General features: G+C 54.4%; 2 protein-coding genes across 14 annotated transcripts in view; one reads left to right on the forward strand and one right to left on the reverse strand.

The window, feature by feature from the left end:
• Nucleotides 1–14: 14 nt before the first annotated feature.
• On the forward strand, nt 15–9,311 carry PRAM1 (PML-RARA regulated adaptor molecule 1). Of its 7 annotated transcripts, XM_047777222.1 has the most exons (10): nt 147–1,275; nt 3,957–5,364; nt 5,453–5,516; nt 5,621–5,697; nt 8,161–8,215; nt 8,332–8,437; nt 8,583–8,745; nt 8,830–8,863; nt 8,941–8,975; nt 9,104–9,266. In XM_047777222.1, the coding sequence occupies exons 1-10, from the start codon at nt 1,186–1,188 to the stop codon at nt 9,139–9,141; spliced, it is 2,070 nt and encodes a 689-aa protein (XP_047633178.1). In that variant the 5' UTR covers nt 147–1,185; the 3' UTR covers nt 9,142–9,266. The 7 variants fall into 7 exon arrangements, 4 of the variants coding, with proteins under 4 accessions (XP_047633177.1, XP_047633178.1, XP_047633176.1 ...); XM_047777221.1 differs by lacking the exons at nt 147–1,275; nt 8,941–8,975 and adding an exon at nt 15–140 and having other exon boundaries at nt 9,104–9,311; XM_047777220.1 differs by lacking the exon at nt 8,941–8,975 and having other exon boundaries at nt 9,104–9,311.
• Nucleotides 9,312–10,218: 907 nt separating this feature from the next.
• The window catches only part of HNRNPM (heterogeneous nuclear ribonucleoprotein M), a 45,783-nt gene continuing 40,931 nt past the window's right edge, over nt 10,219–15,070 (reverse strand). For all 7 annotated transcript variants that reach the window (XM_047777212.1, XM_047777213.1, XM_047777217.1 and 4 more), the window contains 3 exons: nt 13,505–14,307; nt 12,291–12,342; nt 10,219–10,641 (listed from right to left, as the gene is read on the reverse strand). In XM_047777212.1, the coding sequence (XP_047633168.1) occupies nt 10,478–10,641; nt 12,291–12,342; nt 13,505–14,307 (1,019 nt within the window). In that variant the 3' untranslated portion in view covers nt 10,219–10,477. The remainder of the gene's footprint in view (nt 10,642–12,290; nt 12,343–13,504; nt 14,308–15,070) is intronic.

Here is a 15,070-nt window from a genome sequence, read left to right on the forward strand (position 1 = left end):
GGCATCTGCTGAGAATGCAACATCCAGCCTCTGTCCCTGTCTCATCTGGATCCTTCTGGAAACTTCTCCGTCCTTGCTTCTCTAGATGTGATCCTCGGACCAGCAGTATGGGCATCCCCCTGGATGTTTCAGAATCCGAGGTGAGGTGCCACCTCTGACCTGAGGCACAGCCTACACTTTAAGGGGGTCTTGCTTCTCAGCTGCACGTTAGAATCACCCTGAAGGTGTGTTAACTCAGGCCACACCCCAGGCCAATTAAGTCAGAATTGCTGGGAGCTTCTGTCTTCTGGTGGTTTTGTTTGTTTGTTTTGGCTGCACCTGCGGCATGTGGGAGTTCCAGGGCCAGGGATCAAACCCACGCCACAGCAGCGACCTGAGCTGTTGCAGTGACAACGCCAGATCCTTAACCCACTGAACCACCCGCAGACTCCAGCTTCTGTCTTTCTGTATCCTCCTCTAGCGACTCCAATATAGCAGTTTCTCCTTGGGTGTTTCCTCCTTTTCTCTCTGAGCCCCAGTCACTAAGCGTGGCTGTCAGGGTTACCCTGGTCTGGCGGGGCCTGACCCTCAGAGGGCTGGTCTTGCCCACCTTCACCCCCTCTTCGCTGGCCTTCCAACCATCCCCATTGTCCTCCCTCCCTTATCCTCTGGGAGCCTAGAGGTGGTCCTCAGACTCCCTCCCTCTCCCAGAGGAAAGGCCTTGGACACCGCCCACCCCCCAACTCCACCAAATCTGCCATCCTGGCCAGGCCCTCGGCCCGTGTTACATCTCTCCCGTAACAAGGAAGTCCTGCTCAGAGCTGCAAATTGGACCAAAGGGAAGTGTTGAAATGAGGAAGGGGGATTGAGGCAACAAGAGTCAGTAGGCGGGCCTCACACAGCAGACTCGCCTGGCTGCTGGCTCTCCCAGCCCAGAGCTGACCATGTTCCTGCTCCACGGAGAACTGGCCGCCCCCCACGCCCACGCCCACCCCGACGGAGGCCCTGGCTGGACTTGGCCTGCCTCTGTTGGCAGAAGGTCCTCAAGGTCTGGCACAGGGAGTCAGGAAGTCAGCACACAGCAGGGCATGGGGTGGGAGGGAGGGGGACGGGATCTGAGGAAGGGCCAAGGCTGTCCCCGCCTCCTCTCCTTCCTCTGCCCTCCCTGCCTGGCCAGCAGACCCCACCCCGTGGGGCCCGGGGCCCATGGAGCAGAAGCTGCAGTCACTTCCTGAGGGCGGTGGCTCTGGCTCGGATCCCACTTGCCCTGTGGCCCGTCACCCACCTGCAGCCATGGTGAGTCTCCAAGCCCTGGGAATGTCCCCCACTGGCCAGCTGGAGGCGAGGGATGCCACAGGTGGACACTGGCAGGCACATTCCAAAAGTGGGGGCGGCAGAGGGGCAGATCTGTCCGGGGCGCGGCAATGACCGACACGAATGCCAGAAATGGGAAGGAGTCAGGACCCACCTCTGGGACAGCTCAGGCACTGAGGGGCCTGTGGCCCACTGAGACTGTGACTATAAGGGGGACCGGGGGCCTGCCCAGACAACACCCCACCCCCCAGGTCAGCATGAACAGCAACCTGGTCACAGGCAGCCAGGGTAAGCAGGAAGGGCTTCCTGTGGGTGACAAAGTGGGTCATGCACCCGCTGCCGGCCACCCCCGCTCCCCAGCCATCCCCCAAGGCATGACCTGCTGACTTGGACTTCTCTGGCCCCGGGGGTCACAGAGGGAGCCTTGCCCCAACCCACCGGGGTTGGGGGCTTTCACGAAAGGCCTCCCGACAGGAATCACCACCTGTCTTTGTTCTCTGGGCTGGGGGACAGTGAGGCGCAGGTGGGGCCAAGTCCACGAGGTGCTGCCCTTCCCCTGCCCCAAGCTCCTAGACCCCAGGTGGAGCCAGGCTTGGGGGCCTGGGGCAGGGCCATCTCCGGGAGAATTTGTCCATCAGAGCAGGCCTGGCCTTAGCTGTGGGTCTCCTGTGTTTGGGACTGGTGGTGAGAGGTGGGTCCAGACAGTACCTGGAGCTGACTTGGTGTGCCAGCCATGGTCACGCCTGTGCCCAGGGGGCCTGCTGCTGGTCCTCGGCATCTAGGACAGTGAGGTCCTGTGCCCACATTTGCCTCCAGGCTTCTCAGGGTTACTCTGTGTGCGTCTGCATGAGAACGTGATGGTCTGAATGGACGTGGCTGAGTATGTGCCCGTCTCTGCATGTCCTCAATGTTCTTTATTTCAAGAGTTCCTGAGCATCTTACTGTGTGCCAGGCACTGGGAGGACCGCAACGCATGGGACAAGTTGCTGCCCTCTTGGCAGTGATGTTCCACAGGCGCTGGGGGAAGGGGGAGTAGAGGTACCTCCCAAAATAAAAAAAACCTACCCCAAACCTAGCAGTCAAGCACCCCAAGAAACCCCTGCAACCCAAGTTCACTGATCTGCCCAAGAAGCCCTCCAAACTTGAGTCTAGTGAATTTTCCAAGGAGTTCCCACAGCTTGAGGTCACTCCATTCCACGATTTATTGAGTAAAATAAATTGAATGATAGAGGATGGCAATTACTAAGAGGACAGTAAGTCAGGTTGGGGAGGATGGAGGGTGCTGGGAAAGAGGAATCCATTTCTTTTTTTCAACTCAAGTGGTCTGGGAGGAAGGCCTCTCTAATAAGGAACTTGGGAGCAGAGACCTGGAGGAGGAGGAGGAAGCCCTTGCGGTGGGGAGTGTCCCAGGCAGGGGCCTGAGACTGGGGGGGAGGGAGGCTAAGGCAGTGACTAAATAGGGGAGGTAGGATCTAAGATTCGGGCCTTCGTGACATCTTTAGCTTCCATTGCAGGGAAATGAAGGAACTCTGCCCGATTTTGAGCAGAAGGGCACAAACTGACTTAAGGTTAACAGGCCTCCTCTGGCTGCTGTCAGCTGACGGGCCAGGGGTGGGGGTGCCAGAGGCAGGCAGGAGACCAAGGAGGAGCCTATTAAATAATTCAGGCCACGGGGGAAGGTGCCTCCCCCAGGCGGCTTCCTCTGGCCCAGGACAGTGGCGCAGGCGCTAAGAAGAGGTTGGATTCCAAATGTATTTTGAAATTAGAAAAGAAGGGCCTGGAGTTCCCATCATGGTGCAGCACAAACAACCTGACTAGGAACCCTGAGGTTGTAGGTTCGATCCCTGGCCTTGCTCAGTGGGTTAAGGATCTGACCTTGCTGAGAGCTGTGGTGTAAGGTTGCAGACGCAGTTCGGATTCAGAGTTGCCATGGCTGTGGTGTAGGCCTGCAGGGTTCAGCTCCGATTTGACCCCTAGCCTGGGGACCTCCATGTGCTGCAGGTGCAGCCCTCAAAAAGACAAAAAGAAAAAGAAAAAAAGAAGAGCCTAGAGTTCCCTTCATGGCTCAGCGGTTAACAAACCCAACTAGGATCCATGAGGATACAGGTTCGAGCCCCGGCCTCACTCAGTGGGTTGGGGATCCAGCATTGCCATGAGCTGTGGTGTGGGTCGCAGATGTGGCTCGGATCCCGTGTGGCTGTGGCTGTGGTGTAGGCCGGCGTCTACAGCTCCTGGGAACTTCCATATGCTGCATATGTGGTCCTAAAAAGCCAAAAGAAAAAAGAAAAAAGAAAAGCCTGGGGAGGAAAGGAGGGGCTCAAGGAGGCTCCACTGACTGAAGGGGAGGGCTGTGGGAGCAGCAGGCTGCCGGGGCACCAGGAGCTTGTGTCCTGGGTGGGGCAAGGTTGGGTGCACACATTCCAGGCCTAAGTGGAGAGGTCAGAAGGGTGTAGGAGTTTAGCAGAGCCTGGGACCCACAGGAGACAAAAGCATGGGCGTCTTCAGCTCACAGAGAAGAGGGCCAAGGGAAGAAGGTGGGGAAGGGGAGCTGACTGCAAAGGAGTCAGGGAAAGGTGGTGTGTGTCTGTGACCATGTCCCCATGTCCCCACGTCCATCTCTCCACGTGGATGTATGAGTCCCTGCCTGACTGTGTGTCCCCTAGGGGAGTCATCAGGACTTTCGGAGCCTTCAAGCAAAGTTCCAGGCCTCTCAGTCTGAGACCAGCGAACACCCCAAAAAACCCCCGAAGCCTGAGTTCAACAAACTCCTCAAAAAGTTCCCGCAGCCTGAGCTAGGCGAGCACCCCAAGAAGCCCCTGCAGCCCGAGTTCACTGATCTGCCCAAGAAGCCCTCCAAACTTGAGTCCAGTGAACTCAAGTTCAAGAAGTTCCCACAGCTTGAGGCCACTCTGTTCCCCAGGAAGCCTCCGAAGCCTGAGGTCGGAGAGGCCCCTCAGAAGCTCCCACAGCCTGAGCTCAGCAACACCCCTAGACCCTCTGCAGAAGCCAAGTTCCCCAGAAAATTCCAGCAGCCAGAGCCCGATGAGGCTACCCTGAAGCCCTTGCAGCCTGAGTTCAGTACCTTTCCCAAGAGGCCCCCGCAGTCTGAGTTCTCTGTGGTCCCCAGAAAGCCCCCACAGCCTCAGGTCAGTGGCCTCCCTAAGAAGTCCCTGCTGGAGCCTGAGTCCAGTGAGGTCCCTCCAACGCCCCCCTCAAAGCCTGAGTGTAGCGAGCCCCACCCCCACTCCTCACAGCCCAACTTCAGTATCCTTCTCAAGAAGCCCCCGCAGCCTGAGGTCAGTGCAAACCTCAGAAAGCAGGGGCTTTCTGAGGTCAGCGGCCACCCTAAGAAGTCCCTGCCACAGATCGAGCTCACTGAGGCCCCTCAGGCACCTCCTTCAAGGCCCGAGTCCAGTGAGCCCCACCCCCACTCCTTGCAGCCAGACTTGAGTACATTTCCCAGAAAGATCCCACTGCCTCAGCTGAGTGACCTCCCCAAGAAGCCCCTGCAGCCTGAGTTTGGCAACCTCACCAGGACGTCCTCAGAGCCCGAAGTCAGTGTGTTTCCCAAAAGGCCGAGGCAGTCTGAATTCAAAGCGCTCTCCAAGAAGCCCCCACAGCCTGAGCTGGGTGGCCTCCCCAGGACATCCTCAGAGCCTGAGTTCAACCTGCTCCCCCAGAAGTTTCTGCAGCCCGAGTGCCAGGGGCACCCACACAAGTTCTCACAGCCTGAGGCCACTCTTCTGCCCAAGAAGCGCCCACAGGCTGAGTTCCTCGGTGACCTCCCTAGAAAGCCCCCACTTCCTGGCTCGGTTTCAGAGAGCTCACTGCCCAGGGCAGTTGCGGGCTTTAGCTCTCGGTTCCCGCTCAGCCCAGGGTTTGGAGACAGGCAGCAGAGATCAGCTCTCACCCGCAGTGTTGGGTCAAGGCTGGGCTTCAAACCTGGCCATCCACCCCGGAGGAGGCCTCTGCCCCCTATCAGCAGCCTGGGTCCTCCTCCAGCCAAGCCCCCACTGCCCCCGGGCCCCAGAACCATCCAGAACTTTTGGAGAACCTCAGCGGCAGACACAGGTGGGTCAGGGCAGCCCAGGCAGAAAGTGGGGGCAGATGTTCCCCGGCAGGGCCCGCCTCCCTCCCTGCTGCCCTCCTCTCTCCACAGCTCTGCCGAGGAGCCCTTCTGCTGGGATCCGCTTCCAGGTTCGACAGCCTGCAGACATCCCACAGTGAGTGTGGGGAGTCGGGGGCAGGGGCACAGGTCATGGGGCTGGAAGAGACCCTCATCTCAGATAAGACACACACACACACCCCCCACCCGGCCCCACTGCAGGAACCCAGATGAAGTCTACGAGCTATACGATGACGTGGAGTCCACAGATGACTACAGACCCAACACCAAGGGCAGGGGTATGTTGGTGACAGGGCCTGGCCCTCAGCCAGACCAGTCTGCCAAGGCACCTGGGGAACAGACATCACAAGGGCATTTTCTGCCATGTTGCCCGTGTGAGGCCCAGTGACAATCCATATCCTTGATGGACTGAAAGGATAGTGCCAGGGAGAGAGCAGAAAGGTGCGCCTGATTTCAGAAAGGTCAGGCCAGCTCCTGATGGGTGGAACAGGGTGGAGAAGGGCAGCCCAGAGGCCAGCAGACCGACCATGGTGTGGTGTGGCAGGGCAGGGGTGTGTCCCAGGGCGGTGGCAGGAGACATGGAGAGCAGTGGAAGAATCAGGCAAAAAGGAGCAAGAGGACTTGGTGGTGTATCACCAAGGAGGAGAGCAAGAGAGCTCATGACAGGGATGGGGCCCAAATTTTGAGCCTGCACCTGGGTACAGAGTAAGATAGGCATCAAGACCCATCTTAGATCTGTGGTCTTGGAGGAGATGCCTGAGGGACGTGTAGGACTTGAGCCTGAGATCAGAGGCACAGGCTGGAGACAGGCTGTGACAGACCCTGGGTCTGCAGTCCCAGGCAACTCTCTGCACTCTGGACCCTTCTCTTTTCTTCTGAGCCTCTGCTCCTGGAGAGCAGAACGGAGGCCACTCAGCCGTAGCTGTGAGGATAATGCATTCAGCAACCTCATGTACAAACAAAAATGGCTCCTGTGCCAGCACTTTGCCAGAATGTGCACGACCCCCAAGATGGTGTCATGCCCATACTACAGAAGTGGAAGCTAGAGGACACAAGAAGTGACTTGTCCCAGAGCTCACATGGCCAGTACATGGTAGCCCAGCCCTCTGCTCCCAGGCTGCTTCCCTGCCCTATCTTTGGGCCTCCTGCAAGGGTGCCTTTTGGATACTATTGCTCCTTCCCCACCAGCCCTCTCCTCAAAGTCTGCTGCCTCAACAGCTGTTACTCCTTCCCAGGCCCCTGCTGCTTCTCCTAGGCTTTCCCCAGGGGCTGCTTGCAACACCCGGATTAGCACAGAGCTTCCTGACAGGGCCCGTCCTGCTTCCGCCCCAGCGAGGCTCTGTGGCTCGGGCCACGCTTGGGGATGTGGATGTGTGGCAGGAGTACCTCTGGCCACCCCACTTCCAGCAGCCTTGCAGGCATGGCTCACCCCCAACCCCAGACTGGGCACATCCCTACCTTTGCCCACCATCCCAAACACTGGGCAACCGTCTCCCCATCTCATGCCAGTTGTTCGAGATCGCCATTAGATACCACGAGCTTCCCTAGACCTCCTCTCCCTTCTCCAGACACTGAGTAGAGCTCACTGGTGGTATGGATTGTCCCAAGGGCTGCTTTGCCTTTTTCAAGTCTGTCCCCAACTGGAAGGAACTCTGGGCTTCCCCCCCATGCCTCACTCAGAGCAGTGGCAGCTCCACTAGAGGCTCCCTGAACAGCTCCTCTGGAGGGGTCCGGCCCAGCTCTTTCCCAGGACCTGAGGGCAGATAGCTCAGGATCTCACTGCCAGGAGGCTGGGGACATGGGCACACCAGGGTCTGCCCTGCCCTGAGCTCTCCAGCTGCGGCAGGTTTGTAGGGGCTCTAGGGTGAAGTCAAGTCCACTCCCAGCTCCCAGCTGAGTGAATGTCTGGGAGAGATAGGAGGAGCTTGAGAGGGAGTGTTCTGGGGGGGACAGTGGGTGGAGGCCATCCAGCACAGCACCTTGAGGGATGGGAGCGTGCCATGCAAATACCCATCAGGCAGTCCGAGGGGAGCTTCTGCTGGCCTGAAAGGTCCAGTTATCCAGAAAGGACTGCAAAAAGCTGGTGGCTTCAGGTTCTGGATCCTTCACTCACCTGGGGTTCATGAGGGTCTCACTGTAAGCCAGACCCTGGGCGAACAGGGCTCATACCTGGAGAGCCGGCTATTTGCCTCACCCAGGAGACCCGTACAGTCCAGAGTCTCATTATCAGCCAAGCCAACCCAAGAAACCCCTCCCAACAGCTCCTTCCAGAGGTGGACCTTTGTTTTCTAGAAAATGGGTTTTTTCTTCCTGCCTTATTTTTTTGACCCACATCACATTACAATTCCCAAAACCTTACCTCCTCTACCAGGCAGGAGTGAAACAGTTTCAAAAGCTCACAGATAAATCCTGCCTCTACCTTTAACAGCTGGGTGACCTTGGGCAGACTCTCTTACTTCTCTGAACCCTTACTTCGTCCTGAGCAAGTTGGGATGACAGTCATCAATAGAGTTGACATGAGGGATAAACAGTTTCTCCCACACCTAACATGTGATAGGAGTTAAGAAAATGAAAGAGAACTCACAACCCATGAGAAAGGCCTGGGGAAAGGGGAGGGGAGGGCCCCCACTGCCCACCCCCCTACCCCCTGTCATGAGAATTAACACAGGAAAGATCAAGCCAGTAGGTCAAAAGGCCAAACCAAGGGGCCCTGGCCTAAGTCGGCATTCTGACTGTCCCAGATGAAGTGCTGTCCACCCAGCAATCCCCCAAGAGGCCACAAGACCCAGAGCCCAGGTACCACAGGGCAAAGGGAGTGGGGCAGGGCGGGGCTGAGCCCTGGAAAGACAGTAAAGGGGTGTCTCCCAGAAGCACATCTTGCTCACAAGCACCCAATTCCTTGAGGGGCTCAGGAAGAAGGCGCCCCAGCAACAGCAGTCACCACCCGAGGACCTAAAGTCCCTGAAGCAGATCCGGAAGGCAGAGAAAGCTGAGCGGGAGTTCCGGAAAAAGTTCAAGGTGTGAACCCCACGCAAAGCAAGAGTCCTGGGAGGGCTGGGCTCAGCTCAAGTTGACCAAGGCCCAGTGAATTCCATCCTTAGAAAGCAGCCGGGGAGTCTCTGGATGGCAGCACAGGCGAAAACACTAACCTCTTCCTTCCCAGTTTGAGGGGGAGATCGTGATTCTGACTAGGATGATGATTGACCCCAATGCCAAGACACGACGTGGGGGTGGCAAGCATCTGGGAATTCGGCGTGGGGAGATCTTGGAGGTGATTGAGTTCACCAGCAAGGAGGAGATGCTATGCCGGGACACCAAGGGCAAGTGTGAGTGAGCTCAACCCAGGCGGCCCTGGAGGATGGGTCACTGTCAGGAAGAGAGAACTCACCATCCCTGCTCTCTCTTCACAGATGGCTACGTGCCCAGAACAGCTCTCCTACCCCTGTGAGTACTGGCCCTGATGGGTGAGGGTTGTCATGGGTCAGGGTGACCCTGGCTGACCCAACTGTGCTCTCCACCAGGGAAACAGAGGTATACGATGATGTCGATTTCTGGGGTACGTAGATACTCTGGGTGGACTGAAAGGGATACATTGCCTCGGAGGGGTAAGGTCTCATCCCATTCCCCCAAGGGCTATCTGCTTATGGGGCAAGGGTCACTGAAGAAGTCACTCTTCCTCAACAGATCCTCTGGAGAACCAACCACTGCCCCGGGAACAATAACGCCTGCTGGTGTGGGGACCCAGAACAACACACCAGCCCAGCATCCCAGCGTGGCCATCACGGAACTGCCTGGGGTCCTGTCTGACCACGTACACAGACCATATAAAGCCCTTCCTTTAAAGCGATTCTGGTTTCTTGTCTTCTCTCCCTCCTGAGGGGCACACACATTACAGCCACGATCAAACACTCAGAGGAATCTCTGGGGTCCCCTCCCTTCTCCCAGGCCTCACCCCCTCAACCACAGAGACCAGGAAGGAGAAAAGTGGATCAGGGGAAGGTGGCAAGGGAGCTTGGCACCTTGCTAGACTTTGAGGTGGGAGTCCCTGTGATGGTACCCCATGTCAGCTGCCACTCAGATTGGAAAGGGAAGACCCTCTGTAACCCTCCACATCCAACATAACAAGCAGCAGCTGCAGCTCCCCACAGACTACAATCAGCTGTCTAGCCCAAGTGGACCTATGTATGAGGTCATACCTTGGGGGGAATATTACTTAGTTCTGATAGGGTCCAAGTATCAAGTTCAGCCTGAACCTCTGACATGATTAAATATGGTCAGAAAAAAACCTGTGTTGAAACCTAATGCTCTCCATGTCATGATACTAAGAGACAGGGCCTCTGGGGAGGCGATTAGGTCATGGGGGCAGAGGCTTCATGAATGGGATTCATGCTCTTATAAGGTCCCCTGGCCCCTTCTGCCATATGAGGTTACAGCTAGAAAGTGCCATTGATGAACCAGGACTGGGTCCTGAGCAGGCACTGAATCTGCCAGCACCTTGATCTTGGACTTCCCAGCCTCCACAACTGTGAGAAACAAATGTTTATTATAGCAGCCAAAGCTGACTGAGACAAAAGCCAAATTGGAAACCAGCCTGATGCAGAATCTGTGCCCCAAGAATAACTACCCCGGAGAGAGACAGGATGTTTCTGACAGCCAAGTGCTCCAATACCAGCACTGGGGGACTGAGGTTCACTCAGGATTTGGTTTCCGTAAGGAGATTTTTCTGAAGTGTCACCCAAGGGTAGAAAGGAGACTGAGCGGCTCTGGTTGCCCCACAACACACACGCAAAGCAAGCAGCTTTCAGGAACTGGTATTTATTATCAAAGTCATATTCGATGTCAACAAGATGCCACAACTACAAAAAAAATTGCGCACATTGCAATCTCAATGCAAACAGTCAAATGGAACCCCAGTCATTAAAAAAGTAATTCAAATTACCCCAAAAAGCAACTGAATTTTTTAAACATCTTTATACATCCAGCCAACAAATTAAAATGGTTAACAAGAAAAAATACAAATTCAGAGGTCTGGTCTCGATGTTTAAAAAAGGCAACTGCTTAAGCATTTCTATCGATTCGAACATCAATCTCTCGGCCACTCAGCTTCATCCCATTCATCATCCGGCAGGCTCTCTCAGCCACCTCTGGCGACTCAAACTTAACCACACCGCACCCCTTGGACTTCCCATTCTCCATCTTGATGTCGGCATACAGCACGTGGCCTGGGCACAGGGAGGGAAGAAGAGACCACAACTCATCAGGCAAACCCAGAGCTCAGCCTCAGTCTGGGCTCCACTCAGTCCAGATCACCTGTTGGATTTTGGTTGACAGAGTCAAAAGGGAGAGTGGCCCTCGTGCCTGGCGCATGAATGCTCAGAACCCAGCTACTATGGCCCTTAGCCATGTTGCCATTCTTCTGCCAACAGGACAGCCATCTGACCCCTTAATAAGCATTCCTGGTGGCTTCAACTGTGCACCTTTACTTTTGAGACACTCATGAAAGAGGCCATGTGAAGCCAACTTTAGGCAAATTTTAGAGGCTTCACTTTTAACACACTGCTCCACTGTATTTACAAGGCTGTTGGCAATACAATGGACACCTGCGTACTATCCAAATATAAGCTGTGTAATAATTAATTAGCAACCAGGTTGCACACATTCATTCAAGCTCCAGTTAAGCATCCAGTTATGTGTCAAGCACTATGGAAACAATCTACAAGGAAAGAATCAAAGAAACACAGGGCCAAGAACACTGTCACCGGTGCTGGCACCCACAATTCTAGGGCCATCAACTCCGCCTGAGGGAAAGGTCAACATCTGGAGGGTTTCTCACAGGAAAGTTCTAAATCAGCTTAAGAGAAATTCACCAGGAGGAAGACTCTTGCTGCTAACAGCTCACAATGGAGCCCTTCTGGGGAGCAAACTCAGGATTCAGGGATAAGAGGGAGATGAAATAGGATAAGTCTAAGTTGTATGGGGGCTTGTGAGTTTGGGCTTTCTCTTGTCAGCAGAGGGACACCTGCAGACATCTGAGGCAGGGGGAGTGACATGATCCAATTTAACTTTTCACTTATCTATTACAATGTGGAAACTAAGAATGGGGAATGAGGGCAAGAACGGGGCTAGAAGGCAGGCAATGGCTCAACAGCCAACATTAGAGAAGAACCAGGAGAACAGCAATAATGGTGAGATCTGAAGCACTACAGCAGAAAGAAAAGAGAAAATATTGAGAAGGCCTTGATTCAGACCTCTGGCTTTAGAGCTGGGGCTCCCACGTAACACAGTTAAAAGAAGGCAAGAAGACATGTAGACACAGGGACTCATCTGGAGACAACTTCCTTTTGACCACCAGTAAGCCTTCTAGAATGGCTGCCTGGTATGCCAGGAAACCACAATCAGAGACCCTTAGCCTAAGGTTGCATACCCAGAGCCTGTGAAAGCTCATTCATGGGACCTGCTGGTCAAGTGCTCTTTGAGGCACAAATCAATGGTGCTATTGTGGAAAGCAACCTTGTCTCAGATGTATTTACTTTCATTTAGCTTTGTCACTTAGAAGCCATGTGACCTCAGGAACATGACTTTGCCTGACTCTGTAAAACGGGGACAACACTACCTCCTTTCAAAGACAAGAAAAGGGAAAAAACAAAAAGTGAAATGAGAACACAGGTGAAAAGTGTCTGACACAAAACAGGAAACTCAACAATCTGCTTGAATCATTGCATGGGCAGAAAAATGGCAAGTCCCATCCATCCTCTAGAGTCATGAAGTGTGTCTGTGAAGACTGGGATGGAAGCTTCGCTGTGTGACTCAAATGCAGCACCCACAAGCCACAAGGAAGCACCTAAAAAAAGCCTTTCTAAAAAACACTTACCACATTCGTTGAATTTGTCTTTTAGCATCTTCCATGTAAAATCAAATGGGAGCTGAAGAGGGGGAAAAGAGAGATTGGTGAGTGATTCAACCAAATCCTAAGTCACACACATCACAATTGTCTCAGGGTGCCTTTAAGATTTCTTTTTCTTTTTCTTTTTTTGTTGTTGTTGTTGGTATTTCTTGGGCCACACCCGCGGCATGTGGAGGTTCCCAGGCCAGGGGTCGAATCGGAGCTGTAGCCACCGGCCTACGCCAGAGCCACAGCAAAGCTGGATCTGAGCCGCGTCTGCAACCTACACCACAGCTCACGGCAACGCCGGATCCTTAACCCACTGAGCAAGGGAAGGGACCGAATCCGCAACCTCATGGTTCCTAGTTGGATTAGTTAACCACTGCGCCACACGGGAACTCCAAGATTTCTTATTACAGAGAGAAACTGGCTGACCTTCAAACTCAATTAGCAGAGAACAAAACAAGTCTTTCTGGATGAAGTTCTAAACTAGCCCAGCAAGTTCACTCCCTTGTGGCTGTATCTGTCTGTGGGAGCATCATGCAGAGTGCAGAATGCACAACTGCCTGTGGTGAAGAGCCCACAGAACCACTGAATAGGAAGTCAATCTAGTTAAGATACTTCAGATACGGCCCCATTTTCCCTTCTGAATTGTCTTGCCATGTCATTTAGCAACTCATGGAGCCAAGAGATCAAGAAACTCAATTCTTCAGATCACTGTCTGTTCCATCGAGTAGTCAGAGAAGCCTAGGATTTCATAAAACTCATTCTTTGTGCTTCATGAGTATCACAGCCCTCAAACTGCCTCCTCCTCCTCCTCCCAACACCAAACTGTGACTGAGCTCTTTTTTTTTCCCTTCCTTTTTAAGGCTGCATCTGTGGCATATGGAAGTTCCCAGGCTAGGGGTCAAATCAGACCTGCAGCAGCCAGCCTAGACATGGCCACACAAACAAGGAATCCAAGAAGAGTCTGCGACCTACACTACACCACAGCTAATGGCAATGCCGGATCCTTAACCCACTCAGCGAGGCCAGGGATCAACCCACATGGATACTAACCAGTTCTTAACCCACTAAGCCACAAGGGGAACTCCTCAGCCCTCCTTCTGACTCTGACCTTCCATCCTTCAGTCCTGCTGACTCTCTGCCTCCCTCCCTGCCTGTGCATACCACTACAGAGAAGTTCCTAAGAACCCACTTACATTTCTCACAAATATCTGGCAGGCCTTCCTGGCCACCCCAGGTGCATGGCCTCCAGCTCCACCAAAGGAACCTGCGAAGCTTCCTCCAAAGTTGCCACGCTCCATCTCGATGGCACGGTCAAAGCTGGCACCTCCACCGCCACCCATGGCGAGGCCCATGCGCTCAATGCCAGCACCCAGGGCCGGGCCCATGGCAGGACCCATGCGCTCCAGGCTGTTGGCGCCCATACGCTCCAGGCCCATGCGCTCCAGGCTGTTGGCGCCCATACGCTCCAGGCCCATGCGCTCCAGGTTGTTGGCGCCCATACGCTCCAGGCCAGTGGCCATGCGATCCATCACAGGGCCCATGCGCTCCAGGCCTGCCCCCATGCCTGCGGGCACCATGCGCTCCATGCCCAGGCCCATGCGCTCAATGGCAGGGCCCATCCGCTCCACACCAGAGCCCATCCTCTCGATGGTCTGGCCCACACGGTCAATGGGTGCGGCCATACGCTCAAGGCCAAAGCCCATGCCAGCACCCATGCGCTCCACGCCAGAGCCGATGCGCTCCATGGTCTGGCCCATGCGCTCGATGCTGGAGGCCATGTGGTCGAGGCCCAATGGACCCATACGCTCGATGCCTGAGCCCATGCGCTCGACTGAGCCCATGCGGTCCATGACCAGGCCCATACGCTCAATCTCAGAGCCCACACGATCCATGCCGTGGCCCAGGCCTGCGCCCATGCGCTCCATGCCGGCACCCCCAATGCGGTCAATGCCGGGGCCCATCCTTTCAATTCCAGGGACACTGCCTCCGCCTCCACCTAAAACAGAGACATAAACACAGGCAGATATCAGGGACCTGAGGATCTATGTCCATACCATGCCAGGAAAGTGACCTGGGTGCAGAGACCAGGACACTTCACAAGCTCAACCACGGTTCAGAAATAAAGTCCCACAATGATTTATCATTAGACATGCCTCAAATGTTGGCAACTGTCAAAGCTGAGTAGGGTATATATACATCATTCTTCTTAATTCTGTGCCACAGTTAAAATTTCCGAAATAAAATTTAAAAGAGGGAAAAAAAAATCCATCCTGGAGGACTTTTGTCAACAATGTTCTCCACATTACCTTGGCAGTACCAATACCTGTGACAAGCTTTGTGACCAACAGGCATCAATTCCTGAGAACTGTGCACTTTCCCTTCCACCAAACATTGATAAAGGCTGGGGTGGTGGGGGGAACACCTCAGACTCAGATGGTCACCCAACGTAATAGATTACATGGATTATAATGGTGACAACTGAACTCCGCTCCCAACTTATCCTTCTACAATGCCCTGCTAGTAACCAGTCTGGCTGCATTTCCTTAATTAGCACCTCCATGGCATTGAGAGGTTATTACAGAGCCATGTAATCAGGAAGAGATAAAACAAACATCAATACCAATACAGGTCTTTGTGTATAAATGAACACAGCCACTTTCAGGGAAGCTTTACCTGACTTTGTTGTGTATACCTTTGTTGGCTTTAAAGGGAAAAAGCCAACAGCACTATGGGGTATACTCTGGAAAAGGACTTGGGAT

This window comes from Phacochoerus africanus, chromosome 4 (assembly GCF_016906955.1).
Source record: "Phacochoerus africanus isolate WHEZ1 chromosome 4, ROS_Pafr_v1, whole genome shotgun sequence".
NCBI classification, from domain to species: Eukaryota; Metazoa; Chordata; class Mammalia; order Artiodactyla; family Suidae; genus Phacochoerus; species Phacochoerus africanus.

Bases quoted from the DNA above. Each gene is read 5' to 3' on its own strand.
- PRAM1 (XM_047777221.1), top strand. From the start codon at position 15: ATGCAACATCCAGCCTCTGTCCCTGTCTCATCTGGATCCTTCTGGAAA. The intron at 5,698-8,160 runs GTATGTTGGTGA...TGACTGTCCCAG, and splicing joins ACCCAACACCAAGGGCAGGG to ATGAAGTGCTGTCCACCCAG. The intron at 8,746-8,829 runs GTGAGTGAGCTC...CTCTCTTCACAG, and splicing joins CCGGGACACCAAGGGCAAGT to ATGGCTACGTGCCCAGAACA.